Source organism: Delphinapterus leucas, chromosome 9 (genome assembly GCF_059928025.1).
Source record: "Delphinapterus leucas isolate spDelLeu-1000000601 "Yukka" chromosome 9, BTC_Dleu_Yukka2, whole genome shotgun sequence".
Taxonomy (NCBI): domain Eukaryota; kingdom Metazoa; phylum Chordata; class Mammalia; order Artiodactyla; family Monodontidae; genus Delphinapterus; species Delphinapterus leucas.
In genome coordinates, this window is record NC_143137.1 from 14,792,900 (window position 1) to 14,811,299 (window position 18,400).

The 18,400-nt window shown below is 44.3% G+C and overlaps 1 protein-coding gene across 3 annotated transcripts in view; it reads left to right on the top strand.

Annotated features, from left to right (window-relative positions):
- Positions 1 to 18,400, top strand: part of KIAA1549 (KIAA1549 ortholog) — a 146,948-nt gene that overhangs the window by 98,366 nt on the left and 30,182 nt on the right. For all 3 annotated transcript variants that reach the window (XR_004022020.2, XM_030759727.2, XM_089917346.1), the window contains exons 13-16: positions 8,317 to 8,519; positions 11,154 to 11,377; positions 12,291 to 12,444; positions 17,810 to 18,127. Coding sequence is in view for 2 of the 3 variants with exons in the window: in XM_030759727.2 (XP_030615587.2) it covers positions 8,317 to 8,519; positions 11,154 to 11,377; positions 12,291 to 12,444; positions 17,810 to 18,127 (899 nt within the window). In the remaining variant the exon portion in view is untranslated. The remainder of the gene's footprint in view (positions 1 to 8,316; positions 8,520 to 11,153; positions 11,378 to 12,290; positions 12,445 to 17,809; positions 18,128 to 18,400) is intronic.

Consider the following 18,400-nt stretch of genomic DNA (forward strand, 5'->3'; position numbering starts at 1 on the left):
AGGCTGTGATTTTTAAGTATTTAGAACTTCATTAATTTGAATTCAGCAAGTCCAGATTCTGGAGTCTCACATAGGAACTAAGCTGACATTTACTTTTGCACATGCTAAAGAGTTTGCAAAGCAAATTAAATTTTTAACAATGTAGGGTGACTATTTTGACTACATGTAACATCAGAGTTTTTCAAGTAATTGTGGAGGACACATTTATAAAATGATTGAGACGATAAATTATAACTCTCCTCTTTTCATTATAGTGAATTCCCAGAGTAGAATTTTATAAACTTAGTTGAGATGGCTAGTCATTTACTCATCCAGTTAGCAAATGTTTACTAAGGGCCTGTCATGGGTTAGGTGCTGGGATAGGATGAAGACGAAGAGACAGATGTGATCCCTGCCTCACAGGATACTAATGTGGGTCACAGGCCTTAGTATTAATGCAGTGTGATGTATTTACCAATAGATAATGAAATTAATATTTCTTTAAAAATGTTCTGTTGCTTTGGTATTTCAGTAATTCAGATTGCCTTTTCCTGTGTCGTTTTGCTTTGTGGACATTATCCTATACTGTAATTTCTATCATATATATATATTTTTTGTTTGTTTGTTTGTTTGTTTGATAATATTTGAAGAGAAGGGACTTTAATCCAAAGTCCCTACTTGCCTGAAGGCAGGATTCACACAGTATTGATCTCTACGTAGCCCTTGTGCTTTCCATTGGTCGTTATTATCCAGGTAGTTTTTTTTAAAAAAAATTGTGCAATGCATAGCAAACAATAAAAATACCTGTGTTTATAATATGTATTATATATATATTTCTATGTATAATAACCCAGTTTGTTTATATATATGTATGGAGATATATGTATGTGTGTATATATAATACGTGAATATGACAGGTAACAAACTGCTCTTTTCAGCCTTTTGGAAGGGCTGGGTTCCAGGCAGTATAGAAGTTGAGGGTTTTCTGCATGTCCCCTGCTTCTCCTGTTGCAGTTGGTGAATTATAGAGCGAGGATCCAGGTGGGGAGTGGGATGGGGCATGGACAGGAGTCAGACACAGGCCTGCAGCTCCCTGGACCCGGGCAGGCAGACAGCGCAGGGGGGAGGGGCCTTTCTTCCTGGTCACCTTTGCACCCTGATCTTGTTACCATCCTGGAGGAAAGCAGTCTCAGCCTTAGGTATCAGTAGCTTAATGGGACACCCTTGTGACATCTGCTGTCACTTTAAAAGTTTGGGTTAGCAAGGCTAGCCTTATCTGATGAAGCTAATTATCTCCTTCTAGGCTTCTTGCCTGTAATTTGAGTAGCTGAAGGGATGAATGGTGGTGTCTGGCTGTGCTTGTATTGTGCAAATGGTCAGGCTCCCTCCAGGCAGGGAAAGAAAGCTGGAGAATAGCCTGAATCCAGACAAGTCTGCCTCCTGGAAAAGAGAGATGTCTTCGTTCACAGAGCTATGCACATAATTTCTCATCACTTGGGATAGCAAGTGAATATAATTCAAATTGAGAGGAAGTACAAAGATGTATGTACCACTGATGTGCATTCCTTCTATACAATATCAACTACTACTCCTTACTGCTTTGCTCAACACTTCTTTTTTTAAATTTAATTAAAAAAATTTTTTTATACAGCAGGTTCTTATTAGTCATCAATTTTATACACATCAGTGTATACATGTCAATCCGAATCTCCCAATTCATCCCACCACCGCCCCCCCAACCCCACTTTCTCCCCTTGGTGTCCATACGTTTGTTCTCTACATCTGTGTCTCAATTTCTGCCCTGCAAACCAGTTCATCTGTACCATCTTTCTAGGTTCCACATATGTTTGTTAATATATGATATTTGTTTTTCTCTTTCTGACTTGATGCACTGTGTGTGACAGTCTCTAGATCCATCCACGTCTCAACAAATGACCCAGTTTTGTTCCTTTTTATGCCTGAGTAATATTCCATTGTATATATGTACCACATCTTCATTATCCGTTTGTCTGTTGACGGGCATATAGCTTGCTTCCATGACCTGGCTATTGTAAATAGTGCTGCCATGAACATTGGGGTGCATGTGTCTTTTTGAATTACGGTTTTCTCTGGGTATATGCCCAGTAGTGGGATTGCTGGATCATATGGTAATTCTATTTTTAGTTTTTTAAGGAACCTCCATACTGTTCTCCATAGTGGCTGTATCAGTTTACATTCCCACCAACAGTGCAAGAGCGTTCTTCCCTTTTCTCCACACCCTCTCCAGCATTTGTTGTTTGTAGATTTTCTGATGATGCCCATTCAAACTGGTGTGAGGTGATAGCTCATTGTAGTTTTGATTTGCATTTCTCTAGTAATTAGTGATGTTGAGCAGCTTTGCATGTGCTTCTTGGCCATCTGTATGTCTTCTTTGGAGAAATGTCTATTTAGGTCTTCTGCCCATTTTTGGATTGGGTTGTTTGTTTTTTTAATATTGAGCTGCATGAGCTGTTTATATATTTTGGAGATTAATCCTTTGTCCGTTGATTCGTTTGCAGATATTTTCTCCCATTCTGAGGGTTGTCTTTTCGTCTTGTTTATGGTTTCCTTTGCTGTGCAAAAGCTTTGAAGTTTCATTAGGTCCCATTTGTTTATTTTTGTTTTTATTTCCATTACTCTAGGAGGTGGATCAAAAAAGATCTTGCTGTGATTTATGTCAAAGAGTGTTCTTTCAAAGTTTTCCTCTAAGAGTTTTATAGTGTCCGGTCTTACATTTAGGTCTCAAATCCATTTTGAGTTTATTTAGGTGTATGGTGTTAGGGAGAGTTCTAATTTCATTCTTTTACATGTAGCCGTCTAGTTTTCCCAGCATCACTTATTGAAGAGACTGTCTTTTCTCCATTGTATATCCTTGCCTCCTTTGTCATAGATAGTTGACCATAGGTGCGTGGGTTTACCTCTGGGCTTTCTATCTTGTTCCATTGATCTATGTTTCTGTTTTTGTTCCAGTACCATATTGTCTTGATTACTAGCTTCATAGTATAGTCTAAAGTCAGGGAGTCTGATTCCTCCAGCTCTGTTTCTTTCCCTCAAGACTGCTTTGGCTGTTCGGGGTCTTTTGTGTCTCCATACAAATTTTAAGATGATTTGTTCTAGTTCCATAAAAAATGCCATTGGTAATTTGATAGGGATTGCATTGAATCTGTAGATTGCTTTGGGTAGTATAGTCATTTTCACAATATTGATTCTTCCAATCCAACAACATGGTATATATCTCCATCTGTTGGTATCATCTTTAATTTCTTTCATCAGTGTCTGACAGTGTTGTGCATACAGGTCTTTTGTCTCCCTAGGTAGCTTTATTCCTAGGTATTTTATTTTTTTTGTTGCAGTGGTAAATGGGAGTGTTTCCTTAATTTCTCTTTCAGATTTTTCATCATTAGAGTATAGGAATGCAAGAGATTTCTGTGCGTTAATCTTGTATCCTGCAACTTTACCAAATTCATTGATTAGCTCCAGTAGTTTTCTGGTGGCATCTTTAGGATTCTCTGTGTATAGTATCATGTCATCTGCAAACAGTGACAGTTTTACTTCTTCTTTTCCAATTTGTATTCCTTTTATTTCTTTTTCTTCTCTGATTGCCATGGCTAGGACTTCCAAAACTATGTTGAATAATAGTGGTGAGAGTGGACATCCTTGTCTTGTTCCTGACCTTAGAGGAAATGCTTTCAGTTTTTCACCATTGAGAATGATATTTGCTGTGGGTTTGTTGTATATGGCCTTTATTCTGTTGTGGTAGGTTCCCTCTATGCCCACTTTCTGGAGAGTTTTTATCATAAATGGGTGTTGAATTTTGTCAAAAGCTTTTTCTGCATCTATTGAGATGATCATATGGTTTTTATTCTTCAGTTTGTTAATATGGTGTATCACATTGATTTATTTGCATATATTGAAGAATCCTTGCATCCCTGGTATAAATCCCACTTGATCATGGTGTATGATCCTTTTAATGTGTTGTTGGATTCTGTTTGCTAGTATTTTGTTGAGGATTTTTGCATCGATATTCATCAGTGATATTGGTCTGTAATTTTCTTTTTTTGTAGTATCTTTGTCTGGTTTTGGTATCAGGGTGATGGTGGCCTCATAGAATGAGTTTGGGAGTGTTCCTTCCTCTGCAATTTTTTGGAAGAGTTTGAGAAGGATGGGTGTTAGGTCATCTCTAAATGTTTGATAAAATTCACCTGTGAAGCCATCTGGTCCTGGACTTTTGTTTGTTGGAAGCTTTTCAATGACAGTTTCAATTTCATTACTTGTGATTGGTCTGTATTTTCTGTTTCTTCCTGGTTCAGCCTTGGAAGATTATACCTTTCTACGAATTTGTCCATTTCTTCCAGGTTGTCCATTTTATTGGCATAGAGTTGCTTGTAGTAGTCTCTTAGGATGCTTTGTATTTCTGCGGTGTCTGTTGTAAGTTCGCCTTTTTCATTTCTAATTTTATTGATTTGAGTCGTCTCCCTCTTTTTCTTGATGAGTCTGGTTAATGGTTTATCAATTTTGTTTATCTTCTCAAAGAACCAGCTTTTAGTTTTATTGATCTTTGCTATTGTTTTCTTTGTTTCGATTTCATTTATTTCTGCTCTGATCTTTATGATTGCTTTCCTTCTGCTAACTTTGAGTTTTGTTTGTTCTTCTCTCTCTGGTTCCTTTAGGTGTAAGGTTAGATTGTTTATTTTAGATTTTTCTTGTTCCTTGAGGTGGGCTTGTATAGCTATAAACTTCCCTCTTAGAACTGCTTTTGCTGCACCCCATAGGTTTTGGATTGTCCTGTTTTCATTGTCTTTTGTCTCTAGGTATTTTTTGATTTCCTCTTTGATTTCTTCAGTGATCTCTTGGTTATTTAGTAACGTATTGTTTAGCCTCCATGTATTTGTGTTTTCTACGTTTTTGTCCCTGTAATTCATTTCTAATCTCATAGCGTTGTGGTCAGAAAAGATGCTTGATATGATTTCAGTTTTCTTAAATTTACTGAGGCTTGATTTGTGACCCAAGATGTGATCTATCCTGGAGAATGTTCCGTGTGCACTTGAGAAGAAAGTGTAATCTGCTGTTTTTGGATGGAATGTCCTATAAATATCAATTAAATCTCTGTGGTCTGTTGTGTCATTTAGAACTTCTGTTTCCTTATTTATTTTCATTTTGGATGATCTGTCCCTTGGTGTAAGGGAGGTGTTAAAGTCCCCCACTGTTATTGTGTTACTGTCGATTTCCTACTTTATAGCTGTTAGCAGTTGCCTTATGTATTGAGGTGCTCCTATGTTGGGTGCATATATATTTATAATTGTTATATCTTCTTCTTGGATCGATCCCTTGATCATTATGTAGTGTCCTTCCTTGTCTCTTGTAACATGCTTTATTTTAAAGTCATTTTATCTGATATGAGTATTGCTACCGTAGCTTCCTTTTGATTTCCATTTGCATGGAATATCTTTTTCCATCCCCTCACTTTCAGTCTGTATGTGTCCCTAGGTCTGAAGTGGGTCTCTTGTAGACAGCATATATATGGGTGTTGTTTTTATATTCATTCAGCAAGCCTGTATCTTTTGGTTGGAGCATTTAATCCATTCAAGTTTAAGGTAATTATCAATGTGTATGTTCCTATTACTGTTTTCTTAATTGTTTTGGGTTTGTTTTTGTAGGTCCTTTTCTTCTCTTGTGTTTCCCACTTAGAGAAGTTCCTTTAGCATTTGTTGTAGAGCTGGTTTGGTGGTGCTGAATTCTCTTAGCTTTTGCTTGTCTGTAAAGCTTTTGATTTCTCCATCGAATCTGATTGAGATCCTTGCCAGGTCGAGTAATCTTGGTTGTAAGTTCTTCCCTTTCATCACTTTAAGTATATCATGCTACTTCCTTCTGGCTTGTAGAGTTTCTGCTGAGAAATCAGCTGTTAACCTTATGGCAGTTCCTTTGTATGTTATTTGTCGTTCTTCCCTTGCTGCTTTTAATAATTTTTCTTTGTCTTTAATTTTTACCAATTTGATTACTATGTGTCTTGGCGTGTTTCTCCTTGGGTTTATCCTGTATGGGACTCTCTGCACTTCCCGGACTTGGGTGGCTATTTCCTTTCCCGTGTTAGGGAAGTTTTTGACTACAATCTCTTCACATATTTTCTCTGATCCTTTCTCTCTGTCTTCTCCTTCTGGGACCCCTATAATGCGAATGTTGTTGCGTTTAATGTTGTCCCAGAGGTCTCTTAGGCTGTCTTCATTTCTTTTCATTCTTTTTTCTTTATTCTGTTCCATGGCAGTGAATTCCACCATTCTGTGTTCCAGGTCACTTATCCGTTCTTCTGCCTCAGTTTTTCTGCTATTGATTCCTTCTAGTGTAGCTTTCATTTCAGTTATTGTATTGTTCATCTCTGTTTGTTTGTTCTTTAATTCTTCTGGGTCTTGGTTAAACATTTCTTGCATCTTTTCGATCTTTGCCTCCATTCTTTTTCCGAGGTCCTGGATCATCTTCACTATCATTATTCTGAATTCTTTTTCTGGAAAGTTGCCTATATCCATGTCATTTAGTTGTTTTTCTGGGGTTTTATCTTTTTCCTTCGTCTGGTACATAGCCCTCTGCCTTTTCATCTTGTTTGTCTTTCTGTGAATGTGGTTTTTGTTCCACAGGCTGCAGGATTGTAGTTCTTGCTTCTGTTGTCTGCCCTCTTGCTCAACACTTTTTTTAGTGTTGAGGGGAAACCTGTATATTTTTCACTTATGCTCGAGGTTTCAAAACTTAGGCTTTTGTTTAAAAATAGTTTTGGCATGCCTTCACTCCTTCTCTTGGCCTGTTGGCCATTTATTTTCAAGCAGTGTCCAGAGCGTCTAGAGGTGACCTGTGGCTTAGAGGGAGGGCATGTGGGATCTTAGTGTGTCTCACTGGAGAGTTCTTTCCATCCATTCAGCCCCTCTTCATCTCTTTCTTTGCCTTTAAAAAAAATTTTTTTTTTAATTTTATTTTTGGCTTCATTAGGTCTTCGTTGCTGCATGCGGGCTTTCTTTAGTTGCAGTGAGTGGGGGCTACTCTTCGTTGTGGTGCGTGGGCTTCACATTGCAGTGGCTTCTCGTTGTGGAGCATGGGCTCTAGGCGTGTTGGCTTCAGTAATTGGGGCACGCGGGCTCAGTAGTTGTGGCACGTGGGCTCAGTAGTTGTGGCACACGGGCCTAGTTGCTCCGCGGCATGTGGGATCTTCCCCGACTAGGGCTTGAACCCGTGTCCCCTGCACTGGCAGGCGGAATCCCAACCACTGCACCACCAGGGAAGACCCTCTTTGCCTTTTTAAAATTAAAGTTTATTTGGATTATTTCTATTACAAAAGTAATACTGACTAGAGAAAATCCACGTTACAGAAAATACAAGAAATTGGAGAACATTACTCATTATACCAAGATCCAGTCTCTGTTAAAGTGTTTTTCTGTCTTTTTTTCTATACATTTAAATATTTTTCTTTTTTGCAGTTCTGGTTACTTAAAATAATTACCCTTTTAACCATTTTTCAGTGTTCTCTTCATCTGTTTTTTTTTTTTTTTGCGGTACGTGGGCCTCTCACTGTTGTGGCCTCTCCCGTTGTGGAGCACAGGCTCCGGATGCGCAGGCTCAGCGGCCATGGCTCATGGGCCTAGCCGCTCCGCGGTCCCGGACCGGGGCACGAACCCGTGTCCCCTGCATTGGCAGGCGGACTCTCAACCACTGCGCCACCAGGGAAGCCCCTCTTCATCTGTTTTTAAAGTGGGAACTAATTCCATGCAGGCAGCGGCTTTTTCTTCTCCTGACTCTTCATTTTCTTTCTTCATCAGAACTGAGAAGCCAGAAGCCTTAATCATTCACCGGTATTTGCCAGCAGGTCCACAGTCCCCTGGTCTTTTGTTATCTCAACAGTGTAATTGCCTTGCAACTAAATTTATATCACTTCAAATGAGCATGGACATTCAGAGCTGCCATAAGTGTTGTTCTCCAAGTTCTGTAAATTGCTACTGGCCTACCCACGTCAGGCTTCTCCTGTCCTTTACCCTGTCTTACTGAAGACTTTGAAACACCTTTAGACAAAACAGGGCCACTTGGAGCACAAAATGTCGTAGTGATTTTCATATCTTGCCTACGGATATTTGTAATTTTTAATGAGACTGAAGGAGACACTACTTATCCCAGACAATTTAAGCTCGAATGGTGACATTTCAAGTACTCTGCCATGGAGTTGGGGATGTGTTTTTGGTCAGGGGCCCATCTGACGATTCTTTAAGAAATCCCTAATTGTGATGATTTGCTCTTTCTTTACAATGACTTTATTTCTTAATTTTGCTTTTCCTTCTGTTCCAGGGGCAGCACCCAGCTCGGGGAATGAGCAGCATTCGTCAGCCTCCATCTTTGAGCATGTGGACAGGATCTCCCGCTCCTCGGAGGCCAGTCGGCGGGTCCCCAATAAGATTCAGCTGATCGCCATGCAGCCCATCCCGGCACCTCCAGTTCCACACCCCATCCTGGCCGACCGAGTGGCCGAAACCAACAAAATTAACAAAGAGGTATTTGGTTTTATGAAAAAGTACATTAATAAAAAAAAAACAAAACCTGAGATTCTCATTTGGTCACTGCTTAAAAATGAAGTTAGTGTCAAAAATATGAGCTAAAGATATGAGCTGCTCACAGATGTTCTTAATTTAAAATCTGGTACTCAGTGTTTTTAGATCACATACCATTCAAGGACACTAGTAGGCACACTGGTGGATGTGCAGATTAAAGACCAGGGGTGGCTATCCTGAGAAAGTCCGCCTTAGCCCGTGGCTGGGGTTTGGGGATTTGGGTCTTGGAAAGATTCCCACCATTCCCAGAATGGAGTGGCTCGCTGTGCCTAAACTGTTTGTACAAGCAACATGATTTTTGCTGAGCAACTCTTTCTTCTGGGAGTCTGGAATTTTGGTACATGCTAGGCAGAGGGTGCCTATGTGACCGGCCTCCAGTAAACATCCTGGGCATTGAGTCTCTAATGAGCTTCCCTGGTAGATGTGTCGCATGTGTTGTCACGACTCATTGCTGGAGGAGTTCACGTCCTGCGTGACTTTTCTGGGAAAGGACTCTTGGAAGCTGTGCCTGGTTTCCTCCAGACCTCACCCTATGTGCCATTCCTCTGTGCTGGTTTTTTGTGTCCTTTTGCTGTAATAAATTGGACTTACATTCTGAGTCCTGAGAGATCTCCTAGTGAATCGTTGAATGTGGGGTAGTCTTGGGACCACAGTAGACTCTGTGATCCCTGATAGATCTGCTCTGGCCCCAAACATCTAGGTAAGTCTTGGGAAGAAACTGTATTTCCAGTGACTCCTGGAACAGTGAGTTAGATCTGCTTTCCTCCTAAGATTTGGGGAACCAGAAGGCCAGGTCACGTCACTGTTAACTTGAACTTGAGGAGTTTGACCTGGTCTGGACCATGAGTGGAATGAATGCTGTTTAGGGTCGCACACATGGTAGCATCATGACTGTCAGTTTCTTGCCTCTAAGAAATACCTGCTGCTGTTGTGAGTTCTGCCAGGTGAACTAATAATTGATGCAATTCAATCCTTAAAGTGGATCATCTTACAGAAGTCTTAGCAAGAGTTCTTACACATTCTCCTCTCCACACCTCATTGGCTCCTTGCCAAGGACATGACCAGAAGAACGTGCGTCATGGGTTCAAGGTGCCACATGCTGTCCCTTCTCAATGATGCTCAGGAGCCCTGACCCTGCATGACCCCGGTCCTAGCCTAGACCTATGACCCCATCAGTCCTGTGTTGCATGTGCCTCACATGGCCATGAGTAAGCACCCTGGAGTGCATTCTCCGTGTGGCCATAAAAAGAAGAGAATAAGCTCACCAGCCCTCACAACTGGATAGCACTCATCGCCACTTTTTTCTTTTACTATCTTTAAAATGTATTTGATGCATGCATATGGTATAGGAAACATATATATTGATTATAAAGCATAAAGTGAAAACCCAACTTAAGAACAAGAGCATTATCAGTACTGGTGCACCTACCGGTAGGCTCCATACATCTCAGTGGAAATGTTTTCTTTTTAGGAGGTTCTGGTGCAGATTCCTAGCATGTCTTGGTCCTCCTGTGGGGACCTCATATATTTTAAAGAACAGTTAGATCCTGATAGAGTAAGAGGGGCTTCCTGAATCATCCTGCTGGGAAGTTGTCAAGAATCTCATCCGCCTGACCCTCCCTCAAGCAGTCGCAAGGAGCATGTGGCTCCTTGTCCACTGTGGCGTGGCCAGGAGCGTCCCACCTTGTCTTAGACGTTGCTCCTGCTCTCTTCTCCCAGTCGGATGCCTAGTTTGTTTTCCCTTTTTCCCTCTGTCTCCATCTCGCTTGCTGTTAAGTCCTCTGAAGCTGGGCTAAGGGCTTAGAAAACAAGGGGATGCACCTCCATGAAGGAAAGCATTCCCCGTCTGCTCTCCCTGATAGCTCAGCCGACCTGCCGCTCCCGGAGCTGTGGCCTCGTTCCCCCAGACGTGCGTCTGCATTCCTGCTTCTGGCCCTCAGCACCCTGGTGCCTGCCCTGCACACCCTCTGCCTACTTCCCTCCCTCCCCTGCTTCAGAACCAGCCGGCTCTTGGAGACCTAGTTCAGGCCCCTTGTAGCCAGCGAGGATGTGTTTCCATATGTGTCGATTTTCCTCTTTGAGGAGGGGTGTCTCATGGCTGGGGGCTTGTTTTGGTAACACTAAACATCATTAGTAAATGGGTATTTTATTGTATAATGCAGATATCTTCTTTCACTCTGTCTTAATTTAAAAATCTCTAAAGTAGTGATATTATTGGGTATGGAAAATATTTTCTCTTTTCTCGGGTCGTATGACATACAGTTGTCACTGTCTCTCAGTATCTTCAAAGTTGCCACTGGCCTGTTTCCCGGGTTTGAGCTCTTTTGCCCTGTTTGGGGGCCGACACCACGGCTTCCCGCATCCCACCCACCACGTGGAGTGTGGGGATACAGCTCCGGATGATGGAGCTTCCCCACGCCCCGTGTGGGTGTGCCTGTCCCTGTCACCCCTTTGGGGCCTCGTGGGAGCCTAGGACAGCCGGGGGCGGGGGGAGGAGAGTCGCAGGAAGGCCTCCCAGCTGCTTTCTCTGCGTGGTCCCAGAGACCGTCAGAATGTTCCGTCTGTCTCGTTTCCCAGATCCAGACAGCGCTGCGGCACAAGTCGGAGATCGAGCACCATCGGAACAAGATCCGGCTCCGCGCCAAGCGCCGCGGGCACTACGAGTTCCCGGTGCTAGACGAGCTGTCGTCGGGAGACACGCGGGAGCGGCACCGCGTGTACCGCAGGGCGCAGATGCAGATCGACAAGATCCTGGACCCCACGGCCAGCGTGCCCTCTGTGTTCATAGAGCCCAGGAAGAGGTGGGCCCCGAGCCGGGCTGCAGGGCTCGGCCGTGGAGGGGGCGGGGAGAAGTCTCTGCAAGTGACTTCAGGCTGGGAGGCCGCCATCCCACCTGGAGGTCACCTGTGGTGAAGGCTGCATTCATTCCACCCCAGTGGCCCCGGAGCACCTCCCTGGGTTTCGTGTCTCCTGGAATTCAGATTTCTGAAAAGGTGGCGCCTTCCTTCTCAGAGGGCTCCAGGGCTCCCTCTCCCTGCTTCTCTTCTTCAACTCTCACCCCCAGCATCTCCACCTCCCGTGCTTGGTCACCAGTTCGGCCGGACGCACAGCCGCTCTCAGAGTCTCGGTCTCTTGGTCTCCCAGGCCCTTGCTTCCTAATGCAGAGGCATTTTCTGTAAGATCAGCTCTCGTTTGTGTCTTGCTCTGCTCACACCTGTGCTGGCTTGGGCTGCCTGCCGGGTGGACCCTGGGCTCCTGTACCTAGCAGGGCACTGCCTTTCACCCAGCTGCTCCCCGCTCCGCCCAGCAGCACAGAGGAACTGCCGCCCCCTAGGCAGTGGCGTCATTGCCTCCCAAACTTTCATCTACATTCCTGTTTCTGGCCCTCCACACGGTCCTGCCTGCACCTCACACTTGCCCCACTTCCCTGCCCGTCCGCAGATCCTACTCATTTTTCAAGACCTAGATCAGGCCACAGGTAGCCAGCGGTGATATTATGCTCCCTTGTTCCGTGTGTTTAGTATAGTCTGCCCCGGTGGACTGTGAGCTTTCTTAGAGCAGAGACTGTGTCTTACACATTGTTTACGTCCCGTGGGGTGTTTACTACAGTGGCTAGCAGGTCCTAGGTGTGCAGAAAATACTTGGCGTTTAGTTGATGAGCCCATGGCCGGAAGGTTATTTCCTTTGAAGATAACCTCTCTTTTCTCCTGGCAGCTCCAGGATAAAACGTTCTCCTAAACCACGCCGGAAACATCAGGTCAATGGCTGCCCCGGAGATGCTGAGAAGGACAGACTTATCACCACAGACAGCGACGGCACTTACAAACGGCCCCCTGGTGTCCACAACTCTGCCTATATTGGTTGCCCGGTGCGTAATGTTGAGCCTTGCTTCTGGTCACTCTTAGGGAGAGAAGAATGAGCAGTGATGGCTGCTGCCCTGGGTGATGCTGATGCCCGGTAGGGGATGCTCCAGGGCCAGCTAGGTTGTGAGGCATGTAGGGTGGGGAAGGGGTGGGCACTTCCTTTGAAGAAAGACTCGAGTCATAGAGAACAAGGGGCTGCTGGGGGAGCCCTCTGGAAACACACTCAGTGTTTTTACTTCCTATTAAGCAAACCCTGTCCTCTCAGGCTTCAGAATGGCAACTTCTCGAGGTTAATTGGAAAACAGAGAGAAGCGTCCAGAAAGTTTCTTTTTTCTTCCCTTCATCAGAGAGTTGTTTGGGTTTCATGGTGGTAGGAGGAACATTTAGGGTTTTGTCCCATCTTCTGTTCTTGGAGTGCTAAGAGGATATTACATTTGCTAATATATATATCTAGTTTTAAAGGAAGAAAGAGCTTAATGGAAATTAAGAAATAGGGAGTTAAACAATTTTTTCCAAAGGAAAGGGGCACAGAGTTGCTTGTAGTGTTAAAGCAGACGTTGACAGCATTAAGACACATACAGACCCCACTGAGCAGGGAAGAAAGGGCCAGCCTCCCCAAGGGGCCGTGAGAAATACAGACACAAAGACACCCCAAGACAGAGCAGGAGCCCCACGTTCCCAGTGTGTCTGGCAGCACCAGGACACACAGTGCACGTCTGTAGCCCTGTGCCAGGGTGAAGCCCTTTCTCGTTGCACAAGACCACCTTTCTCCTTCTGGAGACAAAGTTACAGACCCATCCTTTTTAGAGAGAAATTAGCAAAAACACATTCTTGGAGAAGGAGTTTGTGATGTACATGATCACTCAGTTAGAGCTTATGTAACCAGTGATTTCTTATTTGAGTTTTATAGTTTATCTCTCACATTACACAAATAACTAACACTGAGAGACACTAAACGTAATTACACATATGTGCCAAATACCATCCTGACACTGGGGCTAAATATAATTGAGTCATGATCATCTGAAAGAACCAGGCTTTTCCTTTGGAACTTACTGTGTTTCTGGTGTCCTGAGACTGACCATCCCTTCGTAACTGGCTCATGAGGACTGGTGTGATTCCCGAGGGTTGGAATGTCTACAAATTAGGCTGCTTTGCTCCCCAACAGAATGAATGAATCCTTTCTGAAGCCTGTGAATGAATTCCTCAGGTGGGGGAACCTCAGGCAGTTCTCACAGTAGATGGCGCTCCTGAGCCACTGCCATGTTTTTGGACCGGTGTTGGGGCGTCTGTGGTGTTTGGCTTGATCTGGGGAGGGCTGTTCCCTTGACTCCCCAGGATGGCCCCCTGGAGCTTTCGTTTTTGTTTCATCCAGGATCTCAGAGATCCTGTTGTGTGAAACCAATGAGCAGAAGAAGGGGGAGCATTTCTTCTTCCCTCTTAGCTTCCAGAGCCCCAGGGCTCCTTCTCTGAGACAAATCTGTAGCAGAGCCTTTGCAGTCCCGCATGTTCTTTTTTCAGTAGCCCTGAGTTCCATCATCCAGTGCCACTGAGTTTTGTGAGGAAATAACCTGTCCTCCCCTTGCCCTCTCAATGACCATAAATCAGGCCTCTTTCATGGTGGCCCAGACTACCCTTTTTCTCCTTGCTTTTTTTCTTAGCAGAAAGCACAGAGGTTCCTCCCTCAGCTGGTGGGAAGAAGCCCTTCCCTGGAGAACACTAACTCAGTCAGCTGCTTCATCCCACATGGCTCCATTTTTCAAAGATTCCCTAATAAGAAATTCTTCCTCAGATGGACTTTTTACTTTCTCTCCCTAAAAATTCTGAAACATATATTTTCTTTTTTTAATGCTTATATTGTATGATTTTTGTTTATTTTTTAATTCTATATTGGAGTATAGTTGATTTACAATATTGTGTTAGTTTCAGGTGTACAGCAAAGTGATTCAGTTATACATATACGTATATCTGTTCTTTTTTTGTGTGTGTGTGGTACATGGGCCCCTCACCGCTGTGGCCTCTCCTGCTGCGGAGCACAGGCTCTGGATGCGCAGGCTCAGCGGCCATGGCTCACGGGCCCAGCCACACCGTGGCACGTGGGATCTTCCCGGACCGGGGCCCGAACCCGTGTCCCCTGCATCGGCAGGTGGACTCTCAACCACTGCGCCACCAGGGAAGCCCTAGACATACATGTTTTTGAACTGTCTTGAATTATATGCTTTCGCCTCTAAATATCTTCTTCTTGAGAGCTCTCTTCTTCTGAGGTGAAAGAAATATTTCTGGACTTCTTGTAACTAGGGCTACCATTATAATTCAAGCCTCAGCAAACATTGACCCTCAGGCAAATCCGGCCTGCTGTCTGCTTTTGTAAATAAAGTTTTATTGGAACACAGCCACACCCATCATTTTTGTGTTATATATGGCTGCTCTTGCTACAGTGGCAGAGTTAAGTAGCTGTATGGCTCACGAAGCCTAAACTATTTACTCTCTGGCCCTTTATGGAAGTTTGTCAATGCTGATATAATTTATTATCCAAGCCAGACACTTGTGAGGGTGAAAGGAGATGCTGTTAATTATCCTGGGACAACAAGCATGAACTGAGCTTGTCCTGGGCCAACCATGGTGCATGATCACTCTCTTATAATACCAAGGATTGCAAAGAGGCACCAGAATACATCGTCTCTGATGACTAAAGGTAAAAAAGTTCTCATGTATTTCTGAGGAGTGATAGGTGAACATGTATCTGTGCAAAGGAAACAAGTTGAATATCAAAGTCATCAAACTTGGGGGCTTCCCTGGTGGCATAGTGGTTAAGAATCGGCCTGCCAACGCAGGGGACACGGGTTCGAGCCCTGGTCCGGGAAGATGCCATGTGCCATGGAGCAGCTAAGCCCGTGTGCCACAACTTCTGAACCTGCGCTCTAGAGCCCGCGAGCCACGGCTATTGAAGCCCGCGCGCCTAGAGCCTGTGCTTCGCAACAAGAGAAGGCACCGCAACGAGAAGCCTGTGCACCACAAGGAAGAGTAGCCCCCGCTCGCTGCAACTAGAGAAAGCCCGCACGCAGCAACGAAGACCTGACGCAGCCAAAAATAAGTAAAATAAATTGAAACAAAGTCATCAAACTTGGATTCAAGAGAATGGAATTCAAATTCCAACTCAGGGATCCTGGGTAAATCTCAGCTTCTGAAGATCACAGTTATTCATTTCTTATTAAGTACCATCTACGTGTGAAACACTGTGCTGGATGTTGGGACATAGGAAAATGAACAAGGCCTCTTCTTGGCCTGCAGGTTGCTAATAGTCTAGCCTGCGAAGTGTGGAGGCAGCAAGAAGACCAGAGAACAGGAAGCTCTGACATCACGGCTCTGTAGTTCTTTGCCTTCTTGGCAGGATTCATGGGATCAGTGAGACTCCAAGGGGACTTCACTTCACACCTTCACAACATGTCTCTCTTGCTGTAAGAGTTAAACCTTCTTTAAAGTTATGACTACTGAGGGTGAGACTGGCAGTGGCTATAGCTCTTAAGGATTCTCTTCAAGTGTATGTAGGGTTTGTCCCCCACCTTGGAATCTCGGTTTAGGCTGTGGCCACACCGCTGTCTTCCTTGCAGTGCGGTTGCCCAGTCAGCTCCTGGAACCACCGTCAGGAACATCGCGTCTGGCTTTGGAGAGACCCTCTTACTTACCAGTAGGATGTTTTTACAGACATGCTTATCCTCTTCTCCATGAAGTGTTAGGTTGGGGGCTTTCTACTGACTACATTCTTCCCCATCTGCTCCTCGAGAAAACCAAGAACGGAAGAAGCGCATGAGTGGGGGCCGTTTTTTGCACCTTGTAAGGAGAGGAACACAGAGTCTTGCCAATGCTACGTCATAAACCAGAGACCTTTGGGGCCCCGAATCCTTACCTTGATGACTAAGTCATTTAGTAGAACTTTACTGGGATATTGTGTTTTGGAGAAACAGCCTCACAGGACTAAGTGTGTATTGTACCTTGGAGCGAGACCGTCCACTCGCTGTTGTGAAGGGCAGAGCACCTGGCCATCTCAGGGGAGCAGTCTCTACCTAATGGCACTTGTTTCTGTCGAGGGTGAGGGCCCAGTGATGCCAGGGCTTCCGGGTCTGCCAAGAGAATCCAGAACTCTTGAGTTTTAGTAGGAAATTTTCAGTTTTTTAAAATATTGCCCATCCATTTTTTAAAGACTGGTGCGGGCTAAGCAAAACAGGCGTGTGAGCGGTTGGTGGGTTTGCCAGTACGTTTTCTGGTTTTCTTTCTGTTTGGAGTTAAGCAGCTTCTGCTGTTAAGTGTTTGACGCTCGTGTGGATAATAACGGACCATCGCTGGACAGACCATAGTCATTACGAAGCATTTTAGGCAGTTGGCTAAGAGGAAGGACGTGTCTCTGCAAGAGAGATTTTCTTTGTAAGAGACTCACTGATCCAAAGAGAGATGGGAATGCCTTCCTTTGGCCCTCATGTAGAGTGATCCAACGAGGGGTCACCAGCCCCTCGAGCAGAACCTCTTCTCTTTTCAGTGTGTCAGTTGTAGTCATTGTGATGTTTGGGCTTCTGGGGCCACTGAGACCAGGAAGGCCTCTTCTTCCATTGGTTCCTTGTTTTGTCTCTTACGGTTTACCGAGTATATATTATGACAGCATTTGGCTCAGAAGGTAGTATCAGGAAATAAGATTTTTAAAAAATCTTAATTGTTACTTATGTCCCTGCCTCTTTGACAGTGGGTATAGAATATAATTTAAACTTTTCTTGTTGACTCAGGGATACCACCATTTAAAAGAAGTTAGTTTCTGAACAAATAATTGACACTATTTACTGTTTGTAAAGAGTTGTCGTAATAGGTATTAAAATGGTTTATACACACGTAGTTGTAATATCGTGGTGCCTTTGAACTCTTCTGCGGGTGTATAGGGCGAATACACCTATACAACAATAGGTGTATTCTTCCTATTGTTAATAGTCAATAGACTGCTTTAGTTTTGGGTTTCTGTATCTAGGGAAAGTCAACTAGGTAATTTAGTATATAGACTCTGACACATCATTTTTGGTTGCTAGGGGCTTTCAGGAAAACATGTGCACTTCCAGGTACTGAGATACATTTCAGGGAGTTGATTGAGTTTTGCTGGACAAATGACTGTTGAATAATTTTACTTTTTTATTTCTTCTGATTCAAACTTTTTGCCTCCATGAAAGGTAGTGCACATTCCTCAGCTGTGATTTGAAAAATTCTTATGGTAAACCCATTCCTCAGTGTCAGTGAAAATTGTTAAATTCTTTTTTAGTCCTAGAGTTTTGTTTTTGGGTCTCCACAGAAGCTCGTGTCTGATTCTTCACTTTGCTGTTTCCCCCACTGTAGTCTGATCCCGACCTCCCAGCAGATGTGCAGACGCCGTCTTCAGCTGAGCTGGGGAGGTATCCAGGCCTGCCCTTCCCGGCCTCCCAGTACATCCCGCCCCAGCCGTCCATCGAGGAGGCGCGGCAGACCATGCACTCCCTCCTGGATGATGCTTTTGCCCTCGTGGCCCCCAGCAGCCAGCCCCCTAACACTGCAGCTGCAGGCCCTGGGGTCCCGGCCGGCCTGCCTGTGAACAGCACCCCTTCCCGGGAAGAGAGACGAGCCACCCAGTGGGGGTCCTTCTACAGCCCAGCTCAGACGGCCAACAACCCATGCAGTGTAAGTGTGGACCTTCTAGAATTCTCTTATGGGCAAGACGTCGGAGCTTTGTTGCCTGACTGCCTCGTTTTCAGGATCCCTGCAATACTCTTGTTGGATTTGATTGGAATTAAAGCTTGGATGATGAGTCTTAGTTTTTATTATCTTCTAGGCTAATTCTCAGTGTTGAAAGCATTCTTTTGTGCAACTCAGGTGTTTTGTGGAGGTATCTTCCTGAGTTCCCTTCGTTATCATGAAATATAGGTGGAGTATGTGTCAGAATATATTCTCATT